We start from the raw sequence: 24,131 nt of genomic DNA on the forward strand, positions 1-24,131 counted from the left end.
AGCCAGTTTGCAGCATTGCTCCAGCCACACCTCTGATGCGCCCCTGTGCTGACATAGGGATGGCTCAGCCCTATGCTACTGGAGGAGGGCCCTACACTAGCAGTATTCACTGGGGGTTAGCTTAGCTGACTTTCATGTGCAACGTAAAAGAACAGACCCTATGGTGCCTCAGGGTCTGCAGCTGGCTCCGGTCCCTGTGAGAGTCAGCAGGGAGCATGGCACTGCAGTGCCCAGGGCTGGAGGTAACTTGACACACCCCGCTGCTCTCAACCCCACATACACAAGGGGCACCAGCCCTTCCTAACACCAACCCAGCACAGGGGAAATAAAGAGCAGTCTCTTACTCTGTGCGTCCTCCACTCACATTATAGCATGGTTCTGGCCCCTGGAGCACTACCCCCCTCCCTCCCAGGCATCAACCCACACACTCCTCTCCCCCAGGGGTACCTGGCCCACGACTCCCTCTCCCCTGGGCACCAGCCCCACAGCCCCTCCTCCTTCTCCCCTCCCCAGGCAATGGCCCCACACACCCTCTCCCCCTGCCCACCAGCCCTACACACCTCCTCCCTCCGGGCACAACCCCACAAACTCCTTCCCTGGCCCCGCCCCTCTCGGGCGCCCCGCGCGGCGCGGCCAGCAGGTGGCGCTGTGGGCGGATGGCCGCGCACCATCCCCTTTTTTGGCCGGGCCGGGCCGCCGTGTCGCCCGCCCGCGTTGCGCCGCTCCGGGCCGCGGAAGGCCCCGCCGCTTCCCCTCGCCTCAGCCCGGCCCCGCCGCGGAGGCCGCCCGGATATGCCCGCCTGAGCGGGCCCGGCAGGAGGTGCGGCCGGGAGCGGGTGCGCGCTCAGCTAGGCCCCGGACCGAGCCCCACAGCCGCGCGGGGCCTCTGGGGCCGGGCCTGGGTCGGCCTCGTGGTTTCCCGGGAGCTACTAGTCGCCTCGACGGGGGAGGGGCACCTGGGGGGAAGGGGATTTGGGGGCAGAGGATGGGGGAGGGGCACCTGGGGGCCGGGGTGAGGAGGGGATTTGGGGGCAGGGGACTGAGAGAGGATGGGGGAGAGGCACCTGGGGGCCGGGGTCAGGAGTAGATTTGGGGGGAGGGGATTTGGGAGGCCTGGGTATAGGGAGGGGGCACCTACGGGAGGGGGGGACAGCAGGTTTCGTGCCTGTTCTCCTAACATGTGGGGGCATCACACACCCATGACCTGGGCATGTAACTGTGCCCAGCGAGCGCAACGCTGCTCTACCTTGCCTTAGCCTCCTACCCCTAGCTGGAGAGACACTGCTGTGCTTGGCATCCCAGTAGGGAATCTGAAGCAGGGCAGGGGTGGCGCAGAAACATTACAGGGTTTTTGACACGATTGGCCCTGGCAGTGGCAGTGGCGGGGAGGGGGGCTATGCCAGCACTTTCTGCAGTATCTGAGTTTTCATTTACCAGCAAGGTCTCTAGCCCTTGCGGTTGCCCAGAAAACTTTTCAAATGGGGCCTGTGTGTAATTGGCACTTTGATGTCATCTTGAGTCTGCAGACAGGGCTCCTGGCCTGCTCCTGGGAGGTTTGCAGAGCTGCCCAGACTGAAGCTAACATGGCTGGTCAGTTTCACGGTGGCTATCTAGAACTTTGTAGCAGTGAAACTCAAGAACCAGGTATATTTCACTCCAAAGCAGTTTGAAAAAGTGCTGAGCTGCAGAAGGAGATCTGGAGCCACTGGTCCTGGTCTTCTCCCCCACACGCAGAGGCTTCAGGCTGCTAGGTGTCTGATAAATTTTTCAAGTGGAACCACTGCTGCAGATATACATAGGGTGACATTTTTGTGCTGTCCTAGGTTAGTTTTAGAATGAAGGTTTTTTTCTCATCCCATTTCCACAAATTGGCAGTATTCGAAGCACATATATATCTATGTGCTGCCTCTGTGCTCTGATCCTGACTTTGTGACAGCAGTTCATTCTACATCCTTCAGGGATTGCTCATTGTTTTCCCAAGAGTCCTAAGCATATTCAGGAGCCAGTGCCATTAATGCTTTCAGTATGAGAAACACTTTTGTGTTTCTTGGCTTTGCTTGTTTACTTAAATAAAAGTAGAGTGAGGTGTGGGCCAGAGAAAACTAAAATCAAAGGCTTTTGGTGAAAGGGTGACAGACCCCTGTCGTCTAAGTCCAGGCTGTTCTGCTCAAGAGTCCCTACATGCAAATACAAGAGAACTAGCACATAAAAAGCAGAAGCCTCTCATTTCGTTGAGGCAGAAGAACTGAGACAGATGCAATTGTTGATATTGAGGTTTACTCATCACTTTTTTGTCTCTCTTCTTGCAGGAGCACAATGAGTGACATTCGCCATTCCCTGCTCCGCCGGGATGCCCTGAGTGCTGCCAAAGAAGTGCTGTATCACTTAGACATCTACTTCAGCAGTCAGCTCCAAAATGCACCTCTTCCCATTGTGGACAAAGGCCCAATTGAGTTGCTGGAAGAGTTCATATTTCAGGTTCCCAAAGAGCGCAACTCCCAGCCTAAAGTAGGTAACAGATCCTGTGAGCAAAAATACAACTGCATTTGAATTGTCCGGTAATGTCTTGATGTTGTCTTGTACTTACAGTCTAGGCCCTGTTCCTGCAATCAAATCTACACAGCTGGAATCTTGTATCTCTGTAGAGCCCCACTGATTAAATTGGGGCTACGTGTAGGTGCAAGGGTCCACCATGTAGATCTGGGTGCAGGATCAGGGCCTAGAAAGATAATAGGCACTGGAAGAACCAGGGAAAGGAGTCACTTTTAGACTTTTTTTAATTTTTGGTTTAGTTTCTTTTGGGAGTTCTCTTGGGTCCCTCTCTAGACTTTATCCTTTGCCTTGACAACAAGCTCCATGCAATTACCCTGCAAATAATATGATTAATAAACTTTCTAGCTTGATAAGTAAATGTAATGTTTGTCTCGGAACCAAGCATGTGCATACTGTACCAGAGAGGATGCAAGAACTGGAAGGTGATAAGGCAGGCTACACGTGATACTGGGCCAGAATTTCTGCTACTGCTCAGAAGCCCTCAGACTCCACTGCTGCTGTTTGATCTTTCAGCCAAGGAATTTATATGGTCCCTGAAATTGCTGGCCAGTGTGCGTACCCTGTTCTACAGGCAGTTCATGGAGAAGTATGGCCAGGCTTGCTCACGAGCAGGAGATTGAAGTGTGATGGGGAAGGGAGAAAGAGGCATATTCTTATAATGCTTCCTTTTGTTTCTGGACATGCTACATTGGGATTTACTCTGTTATTTTCTGGCTTTGTTTTTTAGAGGCTGAATTCTCTTCAGGAGCTTCAACTCCTTGAGATCATGTGCAGTTATTTCCAAGAGCAAACCAAGGATTCAGTCCGGCAGATCATTTTCTCAGCCCTTTTCAGCCCTCAAGGAAACAAAGCAGATGACGGCAGGATGGTCTTGCTAGGAAAATTGATTTCCATGGCGGTAGCTGTGTGCAGAGTTCCCGTTCTGGAATGTGCTGCATCGTGGCTGCAGGTAAAGCTGGTGCATGGATAGGACAGTCCCTAAGAGCTGACTAGGTGAACATGGTGTGCAAGTGGGTGAACTGAAGAAAAGGGGCTGTCTAGTGGCCAAAACAATGTAGGTTTAGTACTGAGAGGTGGGCTCTAGAATTCAGTTCACAGAACTCATACCTGCAGTGCAACCGTCGTGGACCCTCCAATTGCAGACTCCCATGCAGCTTAGGAAAGTCGACAGGGCAGTGCAGCGAGGGACATTCTCCCTACTAAAAAGCAGCAGAGAGTCCTGTGGCACCTTTAAGACTAACAGATGTTTTGGAGCATAAGCTTTCGTGGGTGAATACCCACTTCGTCAGACGCATGTAATGGAAATTTCCCGAGGCAGGTATAAATATGCAGGCAGGAATCAGTCTGGAGATAACGAGGTTAGTTCAATCAGGGAGGGTGAGGTCCTCTGCTAGCAGTTGAGGTGTGAACACCAAGGGAGGAAAAACTGTTTTTGTAGTTGGCTAACCATTCACAGTCTTTGTTTAATCCTGATCTGATGGTGTCAAATTTGCAAATGAACTGAAGCTCAGCAGTTTCTCTTTGGAGTCTGGTCCTGAAGTTTTTTTGCTGTAAGATGGCTACCTTTACATCTGCTATTGTGTGGCCAGGGAGGTTGAAGTGTTCTCCTACAGGTTTTTGTATATTGCCATTCCTGATATCTGTCCATTTATACCTGCCTCTGGAAATTTCCATTACATGCGTCTGACGAAGTGGGTATTCACCCACGAAAGCTTATGCTCCAATACATCTGTTAGTCTTAAAGGTGCCACAGGACTCTCTGTTTCTTTTTACAGATCCAGACTAACACAGCCACCCCTCTGATACTATTCTCCCTACTGAGGTCTATGCCAGGCAAAACTTCTTGGCTCTCCAAGCCTCTCGAGCTCTCATGCCCCTGCTCCTGTGGATTTCTTAATGTCTGCCTTAGGGGAGCCCCACCCTGATGTGCCTCCTAAGGTCCACAGGAGTGAGCTTTCATTCCCGCACCCTTCAGGAGATGTGCCAGAAGCAGGCTATTCTGCAGACAGGGGGATGGGAGGGGTGGAGAAGGGCAGCAGAGGGGAATCCCCCCACTTCCCTAAGATCTGCAGTGTAACTGTTTCTCCATATAGGTCTCCTAAAGGCTGCAGGAACAGGAAGGGGTGTAATGTGGGTGGCAGGAGACTTTGAAGGGGTGGCTTATTGTGGTGCACTGCCTCCTTCAGATCACTTAAGTATATAAAGGTTTCCATGTTAAAAACTTGGTGCTTAAAAGACATTGCAGGGATGGTGCTGTCCTGGTGAACTGCCCTCATATTTCTCACACGCCTCCCACTCACTCATTTCCTGAGAACCTTAGGCAGGGGAGTCCTGATCCTGATCCCCTTCAGAAATCCCTGGGAGCGTGGCTTTCTTCCTCTGGGCCAGGGTGGTCTTCAGAATCAGGATGAGTGTCAAGTGAGGGACTGTGGTTAAGAGGACAGCAGTGGACAGAGGACATTGCTGTACTCAGTTCATAAAAGTAGAACACTTTCATGCGAAGAGCAAAGGTTAGTGTGGTGATTAAACATCATGCTCTGTATCAGGTATGTGTAACTTTGGCCAGCTGTAGAAATTCTTGCAAAGGTTTTTACCATTCAGTTACTGACTTGTACCCTAGACCTTAAATATTTTTTGTCTGGGAATGGTCAGTTTACAGATCGGTCTTTCATACAGTAACGAACGAGAAAACATTTTTAGAAAATAGGGCAGCATAATAGTTGAAATAAAAAAAACCTGGCAGGGCGACATGGGCAGGTGTAGTGTCTGAAACACCTTTTAAATCGTGTTTGACTAGAATAGATAGTAGATTTCAAGTTGATAGTGTTTCTTTAATATTGTTTTTTTGGCACAGAATTATTATTATAGTCTACTGCAGTAAAGCTAAAAAGTGGCTTATAGATGGGTTTGTAATAGTTGATGGTCATGGTAAAAAATGATTGTCTTGTTCCAAAATGGTGTTTGTATCCATTTTAATGACGTTACCCTCCCTTTCATGTAACAGAGCCTTAGTGAAAAATTCTGCATCTCCCCATGGGCTGGGCTCTGCAAAATTTCTTATGTCCTGGTTTGACGTACTTGTCACCACTTGGTACTGCAAATCTCTTTCAGCGAACACCTGCAATCTACTCTGTGAGGTTAGCCCGTGCCTTAGTGGATGACTACTGCTGTTTGGTGCCAGGTTCCATTCAGACATTGAAACAAATATTCAGCGCTAGTCCTCGCTTCTGCTGCCAGTTCATAACGTCGGTTACCGCACTCTACGACCTTTCTTCAGGTAAACTGCAAATAGGCAGCATTCTCTTCTCGAAACAAATGCTGCAGTGCCTGCTGGCTGTTATGGGCATGTTTGTGTTCTCAGCTACCTATTGGCATTTTAATGGCACTCAGCACCATAGTTTTGCTAGACACGGTGCTGGGTGCAGCACTTATCCTTTGGTGTGTGTGGGAAGCTGAGACTTACAACACAGTGGTGAGTGACCTCAGTCCAGTTTGTAATAGACAACAGTCCATGTAACGATTGGCTCTGTTGTTGACGATTTTGACGAAGGGCAAGGAATGAAGGGGTCTTCTCGAACTAGGTTCAGATGTGGCTAGAAAGCCAGTGAAGGGACTAGAGCTGGTGGTAATTTGACCCAGACTTCCTGTAGTGAGGGTATCTGACTAGCATTCTGAAGGTTAGAGAGCTGGGATTTAGGAAGACAATAAAAGAAGAATTGCAGTAGTTGTGATAGGAAGAGAGTGATGCATGAATAAAGATTTTAGCAGAGGCTGGGCCCAGACTTACAGATGAAGGAGAGGGGGAGGAGAATGAAATGGCTGTCCCTATGCCAGAGAAGGGGACTTGCTGAGCAGTGTCTCATATTTTTTTCCAGATGATCTCATCCCCCCTTCGGACTTGCTCGAGATAGTTGTCTCTTGGATCTTTGAGGACCCCCGTTTGATACTCATCACCTTTTTAAACACTCCTATTGCAGCCAACCTGCCAATAGGATTTTTAGAGCTCACCCCCCTCACTGGACTGATCCGCTGGTGTGTGAAGGCCCCCTTGGCTTACAAAAGAAAAAAGAAGGCCTCTCTCTCAAATGGCCACCTCACCAATAAAATTGCCAAGGACTCAGCCACTGGAGCTGACAAAGACTGCCACCTGCTGTATTCCAAACTGCATCTAAGCGTCCTACAGGTTCTCATGATGCTTCAGGGGCACTTAACAGAGAAGAACCTATATGGCCGACTGGGTCTAGTGCCCTTTGACCACGTGGTTCCACTTGTTGAGGAAATTAACAGACTGTCTGACGAACTCAATCCACTCAATGCTTCCAAAGAGATTGAACTGGCTCTAGACAGATTGGCTCAGGCTCTGCAGGTGGCCATGGCATCAGGAGCATTGCTGTGCACTAGAGGTATGTTGCTGAAAGCAGCTTGTGAAGAGCCTGGCCTGAGATCACTTTTCTCCAGTATGTGGGTAGGCTGTCCCTGGGTGAGGGAGGGATAATACATGGGTAAATGCATTAACAGAAGAAATATTCCACAAGTCTTAGGAAATAAGAGATTGTTAGAGCTACAAGCTGGGTGTAGCAAACAGCTCAGGACAGAGAGTAAGAAAGGAAAGACCATTGATGAAAATAAGGGCTATGGAATATCAAGAAAGCTTATTGCTTTGGGGATTTGGGAGGGAATATTCTGTTCATACTTGCACCATTGCTGCCAGGCTGTGTTGATGGTTTGTAGTTTGTTTTTTGATATGGGAGTATGTTTGTCCTCTTCTCGGCCCATAAACAGAGCCTGAATGGTACAGCTGACATCAAAACACTCCAGAGATGATGGGTCTGTGGCCTGATTTAGGTCCTACACAGTTAGATAATTATGGTTCCAGATACATGTCTTTAAACCCTGTTTCCTAAACTGGTTTAAAACTGTCAAATTAAAGAATTACAGTGTAGCCATCCATTGTACATCCTTGCAGCATAGGTTAGAGAAGGATTCAGGCTATGATTCTCCTTTGAAAAATGATACAGTGAAAATCAGAGCGACAAGGCGAGTGAGGTAATCTCTTTTATTGGTGAGAGAGACAAGCTTTCAAGCTATACAGGGCTTTTCGTTGGGTCTGTGAAAAGGAGTCTGAGTGTCACAGCTAAATACAAGGTGGAACAGATTGTTTAGTGTAAGTAGTTAACATATTTCAAGGTGTGCAGTGGTGTTGTAGCCGTATTGATCTCAGGATATTAGAGGGCTTACACAGAGCTCTTCTTCAGATCAGAAGAAGAGCTCTGTGTAAGTTCGAAAGATTGTCTCTCATATCAACAGAAGTTGGTCCAATAAAAGATATTACCTCACCCACCTAGTCTCTCATGTATTTCGAGGAATCGTTCAAGGTGAAGTGGCCCATTAGCACCCCTACAGTCATGAGGGGGAGTGGCTGGAATGGGAGGGTTAAGTGGGTTACAGATTGAATTTATGGCTCATTACAACAGTATGTCATTTTATGGGGAGGGGATGGCTGTGTGTGTGTAAATTTTGCCCCAATAACTCCAGGGTAAACTTGCCCTTTTACATACATTAAAAATGTGTGCTAGCCCTTCCAACACCTTGAAATGTGAAAGTCGATCCAGGTTCTTGTGAGCACGTGAATCACATATAATAAAGATGCTGCCCTGAGTTATATTGTACAGCCCATGCCTTTGACGTATTAACTGAGGCAGAGTTCTGCACTGCAATTAGAAGTTAGTAAACAATTCTGATTCATGAGCCAGAGTAGAATCCAGTTTGCTGTTTGGCCGGTATATTGGTTCTGCAGTTTTAAAAGAAGTCAAATCTTACTTTGCCATATCTGACTCTGGGTACAGGGAGACAGTTTTTCATGACATTTCAGAGTAGGAAAAAACACAGTTTGTGGCTCTGTGTAGGTGGGCCCATATGACTGAAAAGAATTACCAGTTTGCTCCCAACACAATCTCTGGCAGGACCACTGTTCTCTAAAGGAGCTCAGGGTAAGGACACATTTTCAGTTTAAAAGGAAATGGCATCCTGTTTGTTCAACTCAGTGGTTTCTCTGCACTGGATGAGGGCGCATGAACTAGAGCATAGTGTATAAACATGAAATGGAGAATAATCCAGGTGGTGGTTTTAGCTGAAACATTTTTGAAGCCTACATTTCTAGTCTTTCATCATGGGAGAAGCAAGATTTGTTTGGGTGGTTTTTTTTTATGTCCCCTGGCCTATAATTTTTAGTACTTTTTGCACAAGATGGTAAACTTATTTCATTAGCTAAGCATTTGGATCATTATAAATCTGAGACCTGTTAAGGAATCTTGGTGAATTTATTAAAGGGACACCAACTTGAAAATCCAGTCAACTTCTAAAAGCTGTATTAAAAGTGGGGCAGGTGTAATAACTGGAACTAAAGTCCCCCTACCAATTTGTGTGGCCCAAAAATGTCTGAAAGACCCACACAAACAAAAAGTAAAAATGGCTGGTCAAGTGATTCAACCCAAATGTAGGGTCAGCCAATCATACCATTTTCTCAGAGCAAACTTTATAACAGAACATCCGTTAACATAACACCAGAAATCTAACAGAAACCTTCCCCAGCTCAGGGCATCTCACCCAGACCCAAAGGTTCAGGGAACAGCCTTTGTTCCCTGAGGCGCCTGTGTGAACTTGGATCAACTCCTCTCAGCACCTGTTACACTGACTGTACACAGTATTATCAAGTGCACAAAGCCAACTATAAATCAGGTTTTTCTCTAAGATTTTAGTTCTAGTAATCTTAGGTCTGTTTTGTAATAGTAGCAAGCCAAAACATGAGGGTTTTTAAAAAAAAAAAAAAAAGCTGTCCCTTTAAACTTCCTTATTTCCTAAGTACTTACTTGGCCTATCTTATGGGGGGATTGCTATACTAGAAGAGGAAGGGAATTCAGTATAAATAGCTGCTAATCACATTTTTGGCATTCCGTTTTCTATAGAATTGGGAGGAATTTGTTTAAACCAGCATTAAAAGGACCTCACGACTGTACGTTCTTTAGAGTAGGATTCTTGTTAAATTGGTTGGAAACTGTTTTCCCCAGTAGAGCCAGTGTCCCAGATTCCGTTACTGGAGTTTTTTAATACAAATCTTAAAATACCTCTGAGGAGCGTTTCACCTCCTAGCCTACTCGGCAGGGTGCAGCTTTCCTTGGTGGGTAAATGAAGCCGTGCACAGAGGAATGGGGCATATAAAGGTACAAACAGTGCCAGGACTGGTGTCCTACTCCCCAGGTAACAATTGGGGAAGAGGAAGGAAGGAGCAGCACACTTGTTTGTCAATAACAAACTTTGATACGACAACATAAAGTTCAGTTATAACAGGGGTGGGCAAACTTTTTGGCCCAAGGGCCACATCTGGGTATGGAAATTGTATGGTGGGCCATGAATGCTCATGAAATTGGGGGTTGGGGTGCGGGATGGCTCCGGCTCAGGGTGCGGGCTCTGGATGGGGCTGGGGATGAGGGGTTGGGAGTGCAGGAGGGTGCTCTGGGCTGGGACTGAGGAGTTCAGAGGGTGGGAGGGGGATCAGGACTGGGGCATGGGAGAGGGTCGGGGGGCAGGCTCTGGACAGTGCTTACCTCAAGAAGCTCCCAGAAATAGTGGCATGTCCCCCCTCCGGCTCCTATGCAGAGGTGCAGCCGGGCGGCTCTGTGCACTGCCTTGTCCACAGGCGCTGCCCCTGCAGCTCCCATTGGCTGCAGTTCCCAGCCAACGGGAGCTGTGGGGGCAGCACTTGGGGCAGGGGCAGTGTGTGGAGCCCCCTGGCTGCCCCTATGTGTAGGAGCCAGAGGGAGGACATGCCGCTGCTTCTGGGAGCTGTGCGGAATGGGGCAAGATCCTGACCCTGCTCCCTAGCTGGAGCGCCGGAGCGGGACAAGCCCAGGACCTCCCTTCCTGGCGGGAGCTCGAGGCCCGGATTAAAACATCTGGAGGGCTGGATGTAGCCCCTGGGCCACAGTTTGCCCACCCCGAGTTATAATTAGAAAACCAGTTAGAAAGGGCTGCAAGCGGAGTTCTGGTACAACAGTGGGAAAAAGCAGAGGCTGGTGCCTTACGAAATGTAAGCGCCACTTTGCATTGGGCAATGATATTTCTGGTATTGCCTACATCTTGGCTGCCTGTTTCCCATGACTGTTATTGGAATCACTTGAGAGTACAACTAGCCAATTTCTAGCCTTTGATAACGGGGATTTTGAAGATCTTCTCTTCCTTCTTGCCTGAACCATTCCCAAACATGTTTCTTCTATCTCAGCATGACCTGAAGCATTCTAATACTTGATAAGGAGATACTTTGAGTCTCCATTCCTTGTCTTGTCTTGCTCAAGATGGAGTATTGCATGATGGGACATGTAGTGTTCAGGCTTCCTATTTTTAACTCTACTTCTTGTTAAAGATGAGATGACCATAGCAGTCTTCCCTTATATGAATTGGGTGCTGCTCCCCTGGCTCTAGTTGAGTTGCCAATGTGGCTGCCCCAGTTGGGCAAAGTTCTATCTGTTTAATCCACTGAGAATTTTGTGCTAGGGTTTGTCTGCCTTGCAACAGATGTGAATTTCTGTCCATTTAACTTAAATATTAGGCAAGTGAGAGAATGCTCAACTGCAGATGGATGATATGCGAAATGGTTTGTGATGTAAAAGTTATAGGGAAATGTTCGCTATACATATCTTATGCATGAAAGGATGAAATTTTGGGTCTCTATTAGTCATTTTATGAAATCTGACTAAAACTTCCCAGAATGAAGAGTAGAGGGGAAAAATCTTTTATTTTGCTTTATCCACACTGTTTGTTTTTCTATCCTCTTGAATTTCAGATGACTTGAGAACAGTGTGCGCTCGGCTACCACACAACAAGTAAGGGACCTTTCTAAACTTGTATTTATTTTAATGCATATTTCAAGGCATTTCCTACATGTTTGTTGAAGCAGACCTCTACCCTGAAGAGCTTATAATGTGAGTGTGCTTTTTTGGAAGGTGTGCTTTAGTCAAACACAAGTTTTGGGGATCAAAACAGGGGCAACTGGGTGAAATTTCACAGATTTATAGATTCCAAGGCCAGAAGGAACTTTGTGATCATGTTTAACACAGGCCAGAGAGCTACCCCCAAAATAATTCTTAGAGCATATATTGTAGAAAAACATCCAATCTCGATCTAAAAATGGTCAGGGATTGAGAATCTGCCATGACCCTTGGTAAATTGTTCCAATGTTGAATTATCCGCACTGTGAAAAATTTAACATCTTGTTTCCAGACTAAACTCGTCTAGCTTCAGCTTCCAGCCATTGGATTGTGTTATACCTTTCTCTGCTACATTGAAGAGCCCTTTGTTAAATATGTTTCCCATGTAGGTACTTATAGATTGTGACAAGTCATCCCTTGACCTTCTCTTTGTTAAGCTAAATAGACACTCTCCAGGAGCTCAAACACTATAAGTAAGGCATGTTTTTCCTAATCCTTTAATCATTCTCATGGCTCTCCTCTGAACCCTCTCCAATTTAACATCCTTTTTGCATTTGCGAGCACCAGAACTGGACACCGTATTCCAGCAGCAGTCACACCAGTGGTAAATTAACCTTTCTACTACTGGAGAGTCCCCTCTTTATGCATCCCAGGATGGCATTAGCTCTTTTGGCCACAGTGTCACAATGGTAGCTCATATTCAGCTGATTATCTATCACGGCCCCAAATATCTGTGAATCACTACTTGGCAGGATAGAGTCCCCCATCCTGTAAGTATGGCCTACATTCTTTTGTTCGGAAATGTATGTATTTACATTTAGATATATTAAAACGCATATAGCTTGCTTGTGCCCAGTTTACCAAGCAATGTAGATCGTGCTGAATCACTGACCTATCCTCTTCGTTACTTACCACTCCCCAAATTTTTGGGTCATCTGCAAATGGTTCCAGGTCATTGACAGAAATGTTAAGTAGCGTAGGGCAAAGAGCCCATTCCTGCGGGGGCCCACTGGAAACACACCTGCTTGATGATGATTCCCCGTTTACAACTACATTTTGAGACCTATCGGTGAGCCAGTTTTTCATCCATTTAATATGTGCCATATTAATTTTATAGTCGATTTTTTTTTAATCAGAATGTTGTGTGGTATCAAGTCAAATGCCTTAGAGAAGTCTTAAGTATATTAGATCAACACTGTTACCGTTCTCAACCAAATTTATAATCTCTCTCTCTCTCTCAAAAAAAAAAAAAAAAATTAGTTTGACAGGATCTATTTTCCATGAACACGTGTTGATTTGTTGTATTAATTACATTACTGTCCTTTCATTCTTTGTTAATCGATTACTGTATCAGCTGCTCCATTATCTTGCCCAGGATACAAGTCCAGCTGTCAGACTTATAATTACCTGGGTCATCCCATTTACCCTTTTTAAAAATTGGCACAACATTAGCTTTCTTCCAGTCCTCTGGAACTTCCTGGACTTATTTAAATCAACATTAATGGTCCAGCGAGCTTGTCAGGATGCTCTTTTAAAACTCTTGGATGCAAGTTAACTGGACCTGTTTGTTTAAAAATCTCTAACTTTACTAGCTTCTGTTTAATATCCTCCAGAGACTACTGGAATGGAGTGTTACCACCATATGATGAGATTATATCATCTATTTTTCCCCAAATACAGAACAGAAATATTTATTGATGGCTTCCACCTTTTCTGCATTATTACTGATAATTCTACCATTTCCATCTAGTAATGGACCAATACCATTTTCAGGATTCTTTTTGTTCCTAATACATTTTTTAAAAACTCTTTATTGTCCTTAACTCTGCAGGCCACAGATTTCTCCTTGTTTCCCATTGCTTCCCTTGTCATTTTTCTACAATTCCTAACTTCTGATTTGTATTCATTACTATCAAGCTCCCCTTTTTTCCCTTTATTTTATATATTATATATATATTATAACTGCCTTCACGTCCCCTCTAAACCAGCATAGCCTTCTTCCTCAGTTGTGGAATTATGGCTTTTTGGGAATCTATTATGTTGTTCTTAAATGATTCCCAACTATAATTCAAGATACTTTGACTTCTGGTATACAGGAGGTCATATTAAATGATCGAATTGTTCCTTCTGGCCTTAAAATATGTACAAATCCTCAAGCCAGGCAGACCCCGTTAAAGTCAGTGAGGCTCCTCTTTGGTCCACCCACACATATCAGTTTGCAGGATGAGATCCTGGATTAAGACAATTAGACTAACAAAACAGTGAAAGTGAAATGCAATTTTAAAAATTACCTCTGCCCCATCCCTAATTCCCACCTATTATACTTAAACTCTATGCTTAACGGTGCTGTTTTTGTTTCTTGTTATAACCGTTACTTATTTTCTATCTTTTTAATATTAGCCAAAATATTAAAACCTGGGTGTCTAAAGGTAGGCTTCTATATCTGAAAATCAGGCCATTTCTATTTAGGTTTCTAAGTGCGGATTTAGCCTAACTTTAGGCACCTGGGGTTGAAAATGTTGGCCTTAACATTTGCTTATTTTTAAAAAATGAACCCTTGCCGATTTTTGGTATTTAACCTTAGCTTATATAAACCGTTGACAGTCTCACTCCTTTTTATCATCCCTCTGAAACCTGAGCCCTCATCCTCTCTCCTGCAGCCTGGCTGTAGAGCCTCACAGAGCATTGCCCTTTGGAGAGATGGTAACCAGAGCCCCCTCTTTCTTGACAAGCCAGCTGTTCAACCAGGATTACTGAAAATACTTAACTCTGTTGATTGTCATGGACAGTGCTCCTTTGAAAAATACCACTGTGCATGTACCTTGCACCATACACATCAGTCTGCAGGATGTAATAAGCATAATTGCCACCTTCTCTCCCTAAAGCGCTTTCCAGTGTTTGAGCTTATGAATGTTGCTACGCATTGGCAAGGGCTTTTGAGTGACTCTTCTTGTCATGGAGCAGGCCTTCTGCCAAACTGCTCCTTGTTTGGACAATTTATTATTGGAGTAATACTTACATCTATCTGGATCTTCTTTTCACAGCCTACTCCAGCTGGTGATTTCAGGTCCAGTGCAACAAGCAACCCATGCTGCTTTGCCACCAGGATTTTATCCTCATATCCACACCCCTCCGCTGGGCTATCCTGCACATGCAGCACACCCTGCATTGCCCGCGCATCCGGCTCATCCAGCACTCCCAGCCCATCCTGTGCAGACATTTATACCAGGCATGACTTTCCCATACAGGCCTATTCGCTAAAGAACCTAACTTAAACTGTATAATGTGCACCCATTTCCCCCTGACTGGGGAAGCCTTACAGAGGAAACCAAACATTTATGGAACCATATTTTCCTCTTTAATATTGTGTTGTGTGGTGTCTAAAAGATGGACTTTCTTCAGGAGTAGGGGAGAGGCAGATGCTAGGCTGCTCTAGCCCTAAACATGGACAATTTCTTATTAATCCATATTTATGGATGAAAGAAAAAAACAAGCCCTCTGGAATGTACGGGGTTTTTTAATATCAAATAACTCATCTAATGAGCAGTACCACTGTATTTCTTGGTCTGGTGTTTCTCACGGGTACACATCTGTCTGACTCTAGTGAGACCAGCTACTTTCTTGCTCCTTCTCATTTGTGAAGGACAGAAGGAAAACCATATCCAGACTTGCAAGTTAGTCCCCTGCCCCTGTTCTTTCTCTTTGTAAACGTTTGTACCCATGCCAATAGAGTGTGTGTACACTGTATATTTTTGGTACTGCGAATGCTTGCTTCTGAAGCACAAGGTAGGGGAGGGTAGCACTTCCTCTGAGAGGAAACCACTAAAAAAAAGAGTGAGAAGTGATCGCTTGCCTCACTTTTATCTCTCAAATGGTGTTCAGCAAATCCAATTTTTATTAGGCCTGTGCTAGGAAGGAACTTCCTTTGCAATTGCAACATCCTTGGTTTTTTGGTAGGCCTCTGGAATATCCTTTTCACATGTTCAAATCAACAAATTTGTGAAATTTAGAGATCAAATCTGGAATCACTAATGCCCGTTGGCAAAAATGGATCAACGGCTTACTGCAACAAATTAGTTACTGATGTTTAGCAGTTTAACCTTTTACTGCAATTAATTTGCAGCCACACAAAAAATACATACCAATATTGTTCCAGAGAAGGTAGGTTCCCGGTACCACAGGCTTTTAATTAGAAATGGTGTACTCTGTGGAAAAGTGTTCTAGTCAAGATAATACGTTTGTCTTCTATATTACTGCAGTGAAATATATAATGTATCCCCACTCAGAATTGGGTCGTTTTCTAGCACAGTGACAATAATGCAATTCTCTAAGCCCCTTTCATTGGCTTTAGGAGAAAGCAAGGGCATCCTTTTTCTAGGAGTCAATCACTTTATTTCTTTATACATATTTCAGATGTCATGCTAATAGACAGAGAGACGTGTGGCAATAATAGTTATCCAATTACACATTAAAATCAAAGGACAAAGAGATGGAAGCTGGGGCTTGGCACTTGTAATTCACTCAATAAATTACAACTGGAGAGTAATCCTGATGTTTGTCTACTTCTCTTTCCCTGGAAAGATAAAATTAATCACTTGGTAGAAGCTCCAACAAGATGAAAAGGTCCTGAATCTAAGAACTACTGAGCATAAAGGAGTATGAAAAGTTATTTATCAATACTCATTGTACCATATCTCCTTTGAAAGGTTACTTGAAAGGGGGAAGTGGAGGTGGTGATAATCCTGATGTGTAACACCCATGTTTATTTTGTTTTTACCTGTAGTTACTTGATTTTAAATTGTCTGCACCCTGTTTTCCAAAATTTGTGCTCAAGGATGGGCCTCCATTTTTTTTTGTTTAATTAAAACTCTTGGATTTCTTTCTTGTTTTGTGTATCTGACCTATTTCAGACACTCAGATTAAAAACCTCACTTTAAAACTTTCCTATCATCATGGCTTTGAAGGAGTATAGTTTCAAATTAGATGGTGTCAGCAGACAGTTAACCTACCAGATGAATGTTATGGTGGAGGGACTTTTGTTATGGTGGAGGGACCATTAACCTCTGCCTCTTGGTGATTTGGGTTTGAGAATGGGTGTCCTGGATATGCATAGCATGATGATGCATGCCTGGATTCCATGCTGCTGTCAAATGGTTCAGGAAGGAATTTAAATACTCTAGTTCAGCAGTTTTTAATGATGGTTCTGGGGCACCCTGGGGGGGGGGGCATGAACAGGTTTCAGGGGGCCATCAAAATAAACCAGAGAGCAGGGCCGGCGTTAGACACAGTGGGGCCCAGGGCAGAAAGCTAAAGTCCGAGTCTGGGACTGAAGCTGAAGACTGAGCAAGTTAGCTTCACGGGTGCCCACCATGGTGTGGGGCTCTGAGCAATTGCCCTGCTTGCTACCACCTATTGCCGGCCCTGGCTATTAATCTGCTAGATTTGCCGGAAAACAGTTGTGGCACAGGTTGGCCGTGGAATTCTTATAACACTGTGGGGGGGGGGCGGGGGACTCAAAAAGAAAAAGATTGAGAATCCCTGCTCTAGTTCCTATGTTAAGCCAGTTAGCATGTCATATTTACACATCTCTTATGTCAGTGAAGTTTGTAGTAATTTTGATGATGGTCTTCAACAAGTGTAGAATATCCAGTGATGCTCTCTCCATTCAAAACCAAAATGTGCATGATGGAATCTTGCTGTGTATTGGGGACCATTCTGGCCAGTGGCTGAACTTTAAAAGGCAAAGTTTACTGTAGACTAAGTAGAATGGTGAGAGCAGCTGCTGTCACATCAAACTGCATCTGGCACAGGAAGGACTTACATCATCTTCTGTTTGTCATGTAGTGATCTGCACAGTTCTTAGAAAAGCCAGCAAGATAGCTTACAGCAGCAGTGCTCAGTTTGTGCATGGTGACCCTTTTGTTATTAGCAGTCGTCCATAGTCATCTGCCCATTTGCTCACTCGTAACAGGATCCTGTCATTTGTCCCATACACCTCTGCACTGATTGCCATAGAGCCACCTTTGAAGCACTATGGCTACTGGAGCAGAGGCTTATGGGGTGCAAGTGGCTAGTAAAAGAGTCTCTGTTGAAGTTAAAATTCACTGGCTTATCTCACTGCAAAAGTTTATGTATGTCAGCTTTGTGATTGTAATAAATTCTTCCAAGGTACATTTACAAAGTTCCAATACCACAGCTCTTTCACCAGAGAAATTCTGTAGGCTGTATTTTCCCAGTGCCTGGGCATGAAGAGGAGACGTTCATCTTAAAATTCTAGATGAATGCATGATTTTGTCTCTGGACCTAGAGAGAAATTTAAATTATGCAAGAGCTACATTAAAGATGTATTTGGGCATAAGCCTTTGTGGGTAAAAACCCACTTGAAAAAACACCCCCTTGGGCCCTAGCTACACTGGCACTGTACAGCACTGCAACTTGCTGCGCTCAGGGGTGTGAAAACGCCCCCCCCGAGCGCAGCGAGTGCAGTGCTGTAAAGCACCAGTGTAACAGCGCTGCAAGCTATTCCTCTCGGAGAGGTGGAGTACTTGCAGCGCAGCGCTGGCGGCGTGACTACACAGCAGCGCTGTGAATCCCCAAGCGTAGCCAAGGCCTTGAGCACTGCAAGTTTCAGCACTGTGAAGTGCCAGTGTAGACAGTGCACCAGTGCTGGTAGCTATTCTCGCCCTAGAGGTGGGTTTTTTATAGCGCTGGGAGCTGCAACTACACAAGCCACCCACAGCAGCGCTTTAACGTTGCTAGTGAAGACATGCGCAACATGATTTTTAGGTAAGTAAATATGGAAACAGCTTGTTGACTGGTAAAAAGTCATGAGTTCATGCTGTGCAGCAGGGACTGATTCCTCATTCGAGAAGAAGTTGTGCTGAGGACAAATGATTTTTTTTTTCTAAATAGACTGAATTACAGCTAGTTGCACTAAATGGGGCGGGAAGGAGAATCTACCACTATCCTTCTAAACACACTCCGGCGGAGCCCTCGCCCAGGCGTGAGCTGCAGCCGCTTGGTGCCGGGCGCATTGCAGGGAGCGACTCCAAGGGCCGGGCACGCGGCGCTCCTGCCCAGGGCCAACTCCCGAGCTAAGCACGTGGCAGCTCGGGGGGGATGGGACCAGACGCTGCTCAGGCCGGCCCCGCCCCAGGGATAGGGGCAGAGCCTCGAGGCTAGTGCTGTAGCGGGACGGACACAGGCCTACAGCCGCCTCTGGCCGGATCCCCAGCCAACCCGAGCCGGCGGGCCTGAGACTCAGCTGGTACGCATGCGCAAACAGAGTTCCGGCTAAGACGGCGGTCCAGATGTCACGTGGGGCCGGGGAGCCTATGGGGCGGCGGCTTGCTGCGGGGTCGCCGGGAGGAGGTGTCTGGGCCTGTGGCCGCGGCTCCTGCTGGTTCCTCGGGGCGGCCCCGCAGCCTCCGCCGGCCCGGAATGTGCTGAGTGACGCCGCCGCGTTCCCGCCGCAGGCCGAGGCAGCCGCCGCCCCGCCCGAGGTGAGTGAGGCGGAGCTGGAGCCCCGGCCGCTGGGACCGCCAGGCTCGGCCCTGCCTCAGCGAGCCTGAGGTCCGCCCGGGGGGTCACTGCCAGCCCCTCTCGCTGCCCGGCCCCGAGTCCGTGCTCCCGCGGAAGCGCTGCGCCGTGCCCGGAGAGCGCGTGAGCCCGCCGCAGCCGCGCATCCCTCGCCGCTCACACCCTCCGCCCTGCGGGGCAAGGAGCGGCCCGGAGCGCCGGGGTTTCGTGGCGCCGCTTCCAAGCACTTAGTGGTTTGTCTGCACACGGAGCTCTCCCTGACCGACCTCGCGTCTTCTAGTGCCTTGCTCCTGTTCGGGGAGAGTGACGCCGTGTGGACACACGCCCTTAGTTTTGGTTCCAAATGTTTCTCTTGTGCTGTGGGAAGAGGTAAAGGAAGTGACTTCTGAATCATCTGTGGTGAAACAGTCCCATGTCTTCAGTGCCAGCACTGGGATTTCTTGATTCCCTGCAGAGTCCCCTGTCAGGCAGCTCTGTTCTTCTAGATTTGATCAAATCAGTGGTCTGATGCGGAGAATTCAAGGATCACACACTTCCTGGAATCCATTCCTCCTTTGATGTCACCATTTCATGGACATTATTGCTGTAATTTGTAAGCTTTTTCTGGCAGCATTAACTAGCCTAGTCTAACTGGGACACTTGTTGCTGTGATACAAGTATCTTGGAATCTAGAGTTAATGGAAAGACTTGGGCTGATGAATGTGGGTCAGGTCTTTAGTGGTTTGAGACAGAAATGCCTGAGTTGTAATCCCAACTCGGTCACTGAGTCACTATGTAGCCCTGTGCAAATCACCTGTGGCCCAATTTTCAGAGGTGCTGAACACGTGCAGCTCCCATTGACTGCAGTGGTCCAGTTCCTTAGAAAATCAAGCTAATTTCTGAGTGCCTTGCCTCATTTGTAAACTTGGTAGTAATACTACTTCCCTGCCCTAGAGGGGTTTGTTTACTTAATGTTTGTGATAGTGGATGTGGTTTTTTTACTTACCATGGTTCAGTTTCATAATTGATTAGCTATCTGGTATGACATGAAAGCTTATGCCCAAATAAACGTGTTAGTCTCTTAAGGTGCCCCAAGGACTCCTAGTTTTTTTTTTTTTTTTTTTCTGACACAGACTAACACAGCTACCACTGAAACCTATCTGGTATGAGTGTGAGAACTTAAATCCTTATTGTCTAATATAAACTTTAGTGTGAGAAATAGAAAAGATCTATAAATCAAGTTTAAAGGGAATTACACCTTGTCTCATGGCTAACTATTCAGGCAAAGAGGATGGAACTGATTTTAAATTAAGCATTTCCTACTGTTTCCTGCATAGTCACTCTTAAACATTGATTCCTGGTTGGAAGTGCTGTTTGCTGCTCTAGACTACCAGGCTATACTTTGGTAGCTGCTATAAGGTGCAACTTTATTTTACCTATAATATTGTGAAGGAGAGCTTGCTTTTAAAATTTAGATTAGGCAGCACCTACAAGTTTTAAGGTATATTCTCATTCTGAAGGGCTCACCCCCCCCCTCCTCCCGCCATATTGAGGTGAAGCAGTTTTATTTGTCTATTGTCTTTCAGTCTGAAGGATCTCATAGCATTTTACAATTTTTCAGACGTTGCTGAGCCTGGGATTTGTGGCTGGAGTAGATCCCTCCACTGCATTTGTTCTGTTTTTTAGTATGATTGTATTTTAATATGGCAAATACACAGGTGCTTTTTGTATACATCTATACATATATGCAAGAATTGCTTTCACCCTCTACTGAAATGCAGCCATCTGGGGTACATTGCTGCATTTTTTTAATGGTTCACAGCAATGCTACAACAGGTTAGGATTAGGGATGTAAAATATTAAACGGTTAACCAATAAGTATCAGTCTTACTGTTAATGTATTCAGTAAACCTTTAAAACAGATTGGTAAAATAATTTCATGACGTTGTAATACCTAATGCGCACATTAGAAACGCTGCAGCAATACCATTTCAAAGTGTATGTGGAACTAGGTTCTGCATTGTTAGGACCATTGCTATGGAACTGATGTAACACTTTGGTAGCGTTAAACCTTCAAACAGCATCATGTAGGTTATTGTGATTTTTGGTAACTACTTTTCCATAGTGAAGATGGAGCAATCGAAAAGGAGTAATGCCTGGAATCATTTCACAAAAATAACAGAAGATGCAGTTAAATGTAAACTGTGTAAGACAGAGCTGAAGTATGCAAACAGCACTGGAGCAATGCTGAAGCATTTGAAGCTGAAACATCCCTCTGTTTCGTGTGAAAAAGAAGGCAAAAATCAAACAACACTGACAGTGTTTGTTTCTGTCAGTTCAAGAAAATGCAACACCCAACGTGACGAAAAACTGAGTTGTTGTGCACCATGATCACTACAGATATGCTGCCTGTAAGTGTCGTTGAGGATACAGGTTTTTGTGCATTGATAAGTTTGGTAGAATCTGAATACTGTGTGCCTGTGAGACAGACTATAACCTCGCGACTAGAGAAGTGCTATGAGGACTGTGTGAAGTCTGTCCAGGAAAAATTGGAAAATGCCATTAAAGTAGCTTTCACCACAGACTGCTGGACAGCATTCACTACAGAAAGCTGCATGACTGTCATTTGCTATTATATTGAAAATTGGGAGATTCAATCCGCGGTTCTACAAACCAAAAGTATGGCAGAATGACGTATAGCGGAAAACCGTGCTGAAAAATTAAACACTACAGTGGAAAGATAGGGTCTGGCAGGCTGTGTCTTGGCATGTATACACAATAATGCAAGCAACATTGTGCTCGCCAACACACCGAGGTATGTTACATTGCAGCTAACCATAAATCATGAGTTTTCTTCAAGTAGTGTGGATTGTGCTGTTGCAGCTGCAAGTAGACTAGTTGCACACTGCCACCACAGCACGGTGGCTGCAAAAGCACTCAAAGAAAACAAACACAGCTTCAGGGTAAGTGACACTGTCTGATCCAGTCATGTAAAACTCACTAGAATTCATTATATGGCATGCTCAATATATGACTCCATGAGCAAAGGTGGGCATAACAGCTGTGCTTTCAGATAGCCCTGTAACAAAACAATCTGATACCCAAACACTTCAGCTGCAAGATGAGCACTGGTAATTAGTAGAGGATATCTTATCGCTACTTTCCACTTTAAAATGCGCTACCACTGCCATGTCTGCTGAACAGTTAATCTTATCCAAACTCACCTCAGAAGCGAAGTGCCCGTCGAAAATGGAAAAGTCACTGATTTCAAAGCTGCTGTTCGTCACTTTCTGGAGCATCGCATGAAACCCAATGATCCTGCCATAACTGCCAAACCTGCACTTATTGCCTCCTTGTTAGATCCACGGCATAAACACATGCAGTTTCTATCGCTGGTTGTCCAGATAGCTGCTAAATCAAAGCTTCTGCAACTTGCATTGATGTTAGAAATAGAAGAACCTCCAAGTGCCATGGCTGAACTGGATGAGCCAATAGAGCCAGTGCTGAAAAAAATGCGTGAAACTGAGGAGTGCTGTAGTGAAGCTTTTAGGTGAAGATTATACCAATGAGGAGAATGCAGTAGAAAATGAACTGGAAAATTACTTCTGGGAGCCTTGTCCTTCATTGGAATGCAGTCCACTGGCGTGATGGAAGGTTAATGCACTGCGTTTTCCAAGGCTTAGAATGCACATACCTGTGCATTCCAGGATCGTCTGCCTATAGAACTGGGGTGGGCAAACTACAGCCTGTGGGCCAGATCCAGCCCGCGGGATTGCCCGTTGTGGGCCCCGCGCCGCTCTCGGAAGCAGCCAGCACCAGGTCCCTGCGGTCCCCGGGCAGGGGGGCAGAGAGCTCCGTGCGTTGTCCTTGCCTCCGGGCCCCACCCCCCGCAGCTCCCTTTGGCCGTGGTTCGCCGTTCCCAGCCAATGGGAGCTTTGGGGGAGGTACCTGGAGGCGCAGCAAGGGCAGCCCTGGCCCCGATGCACGCTGCTGCCACCCCGGAGCCGCTTTAGATAAGCGGCGCCGGGCCAGAGCCCAAACCCCTCCTGTACACCACCCTCGAACTCCCTGCCTTAAGCCCCCTGCCTGCACCTCGCACCCCTCCTGCACCCCAACCCCCTTCCCTGAGCCCCCTCATACACCCCGCATCTCTTCTCTGCCCCAATCCCTTGTCCTGAGCCCCTTCCTGCACACCGCATCCCCTCCCACACCCTGCACTCCCTCCCGCACCCCAACCCCGGCCCTGCATACAATTTCCCCACCCAGATGTGTCCCTCAGCCCAAAAAGTTTGCCCACCTCTGCTATAGAACATGTTTCCAGTGCTGGCCTTACTGTTAATTATCTGCGCAGAAGACTGACACCAGAGCATGTAAACATGTTAATTTTTCTTAACAAAAATCAGTAGTAGAGTTGAAATTCTAATCTAACTTTTTGTGTTTTTGGACGGCTCGGGATAGTATGTAAAAAGTTAAACAAAAAAGTGGGTTTTACACATAACTGTCTATTTTTGTTGTTAGTAAAGACACTTGACAAAGATAATATATACATGGGGTAGATTATGAACTTGTTAAGGATTAAACGTTTAGCTGATATAGTTTCAATAGTTTAAATGGTTACTTTTTAAAATGCTATTTAGATCCCTAGTTAGGACAAGGATTGAAGGAGAATATCATGTCCAATTGAAATTGCAGGTGGAAGTTTCAGTTGGGAGAATGTAGTCACACAACTTGGAATTTGAGCAGGATGTTAGGTGAACACCACGTTCTTTCATTAAGTGTCATGAGATCTTTAATCAAAATGAGACACAAAACTGAGTTTGACCTATCTGAAAGATAGCACTTCAGCATAGTGCTTACCAGCGCCAGGATGGGGGGACTTGCTCAATTTTGACTTGGAAAGAAGAGTACCATCTACAGAATAACCGGCACCTTTCTCTTCTTGAAGTTTAGAGCAATCTGTTTTCTAGCAGTGTAAACATACGCAGTTTCTGTACAGCATTTTAAAAAAAACAAAAACGTTCCCTGTTCTGAAGAGTTTACAATATAACTTGATATTGAATAGGCTTTCCCATTTCT

At 45.8% G+C, this 24,131-nt stretch overlaps 2 protein-coding genes across 3 annotated transcripts in view; both read left to right on the top strand.

Annotated features, from left to right (window-relative positions):
- Window positions 1-726: 726 nt before the first annotated feature.
- On the top strand, window positions 727-15,081 carry CUNH7orf26 (chromosome unknown C7orf26 homolog). 2 transcript variants are annotated; one of them, XM_024197815.2, is made up of 7 exons: window positions 727-836; window positions 2,310-2,508; window positions 3,281-3,502; window positions 5,665-5,830; window positions 6,429-6,956; window positions 11,393-11,432; window positions 14,582-15,081. In XM_024197815.2, exons 2-7 carry the CDS (start codon window positions 2,317-2,319, stop codon window positions 14,796-14,798), a joined length of 1,365 nt encoding a protein of 454 aa, XP_024053583.1. In that variant the 5' UTR covers window positions 727-836; window positions 2,310-2,316; the 3' UTR covers window positions 14,799-15,081. The 2 variants fall into 2 exon arrangements, with proteins under 2 accessions (XP_024053583.1, XP_024053582.1); XM_024197814.2 differs by having other exon boundaries at window positions 727-820.
- A 3,805-nt stretch (window positions 15,082-18,886) lies between these two features.
- The window catches only part of NAA60 (N(alpha)-acetyltransferase 60, NatF catalytic subunit), a 48,406-nt gene continuing 43,161 nt past the window's right edge, over window positions 18,887-24,131 (top strand). The window contains exon 1 of the mRNA XM_024197816.3: window positions 18,887-19,039. The gene's annotated coding sequence lies outside the window, so the exon portion shown is untranslated. The remainder of the gene's footprint in view (window positions 19,040-24,131) is intronic.

Source organism: Terrapene carolina, unplaced genomic scaffold, assembly GCF_002925995.2.
Source record: "Terrapene carolina triunguis isolate 2854851 unplaced genomic scaffold, T_m_triunguis-2.0 Scaffold93, whole genome shotgun sequence".
In the NCBI taxonomy this organism is placed as follows: domain Eukaryota; kingdom Metazoa; phylum Chordata; order Testudines; family Emydidae; genus Terrapene; species Terrapene triunguis.

Excerpts from the sequence above, each read along its gene's own strand:
- CUNH7orf26 (XM_024197815.2), top strand. The coding sequence starts at position 2,317 with ATGAGTGACATTCGCCATTCCCTGCTCCGCCGGGATGCCCTGAGTGCT. Across the intron at positions 5,831-6,428 it reads ACTCTACGACCTTTCTTCAG|ATGATCTCATCCCCCCTTCG; the intron begins GTAAACTGCAAA and ends ATTTTTTTCCAG. Across the intron at positions 6,957-11,392 it reads AGCATTGCTGTGCACTAGAG|ATGACTTGAGAACAGTGTGC; the intron begins GTATGTTGCTGA and ends CTTGAATTTCAG.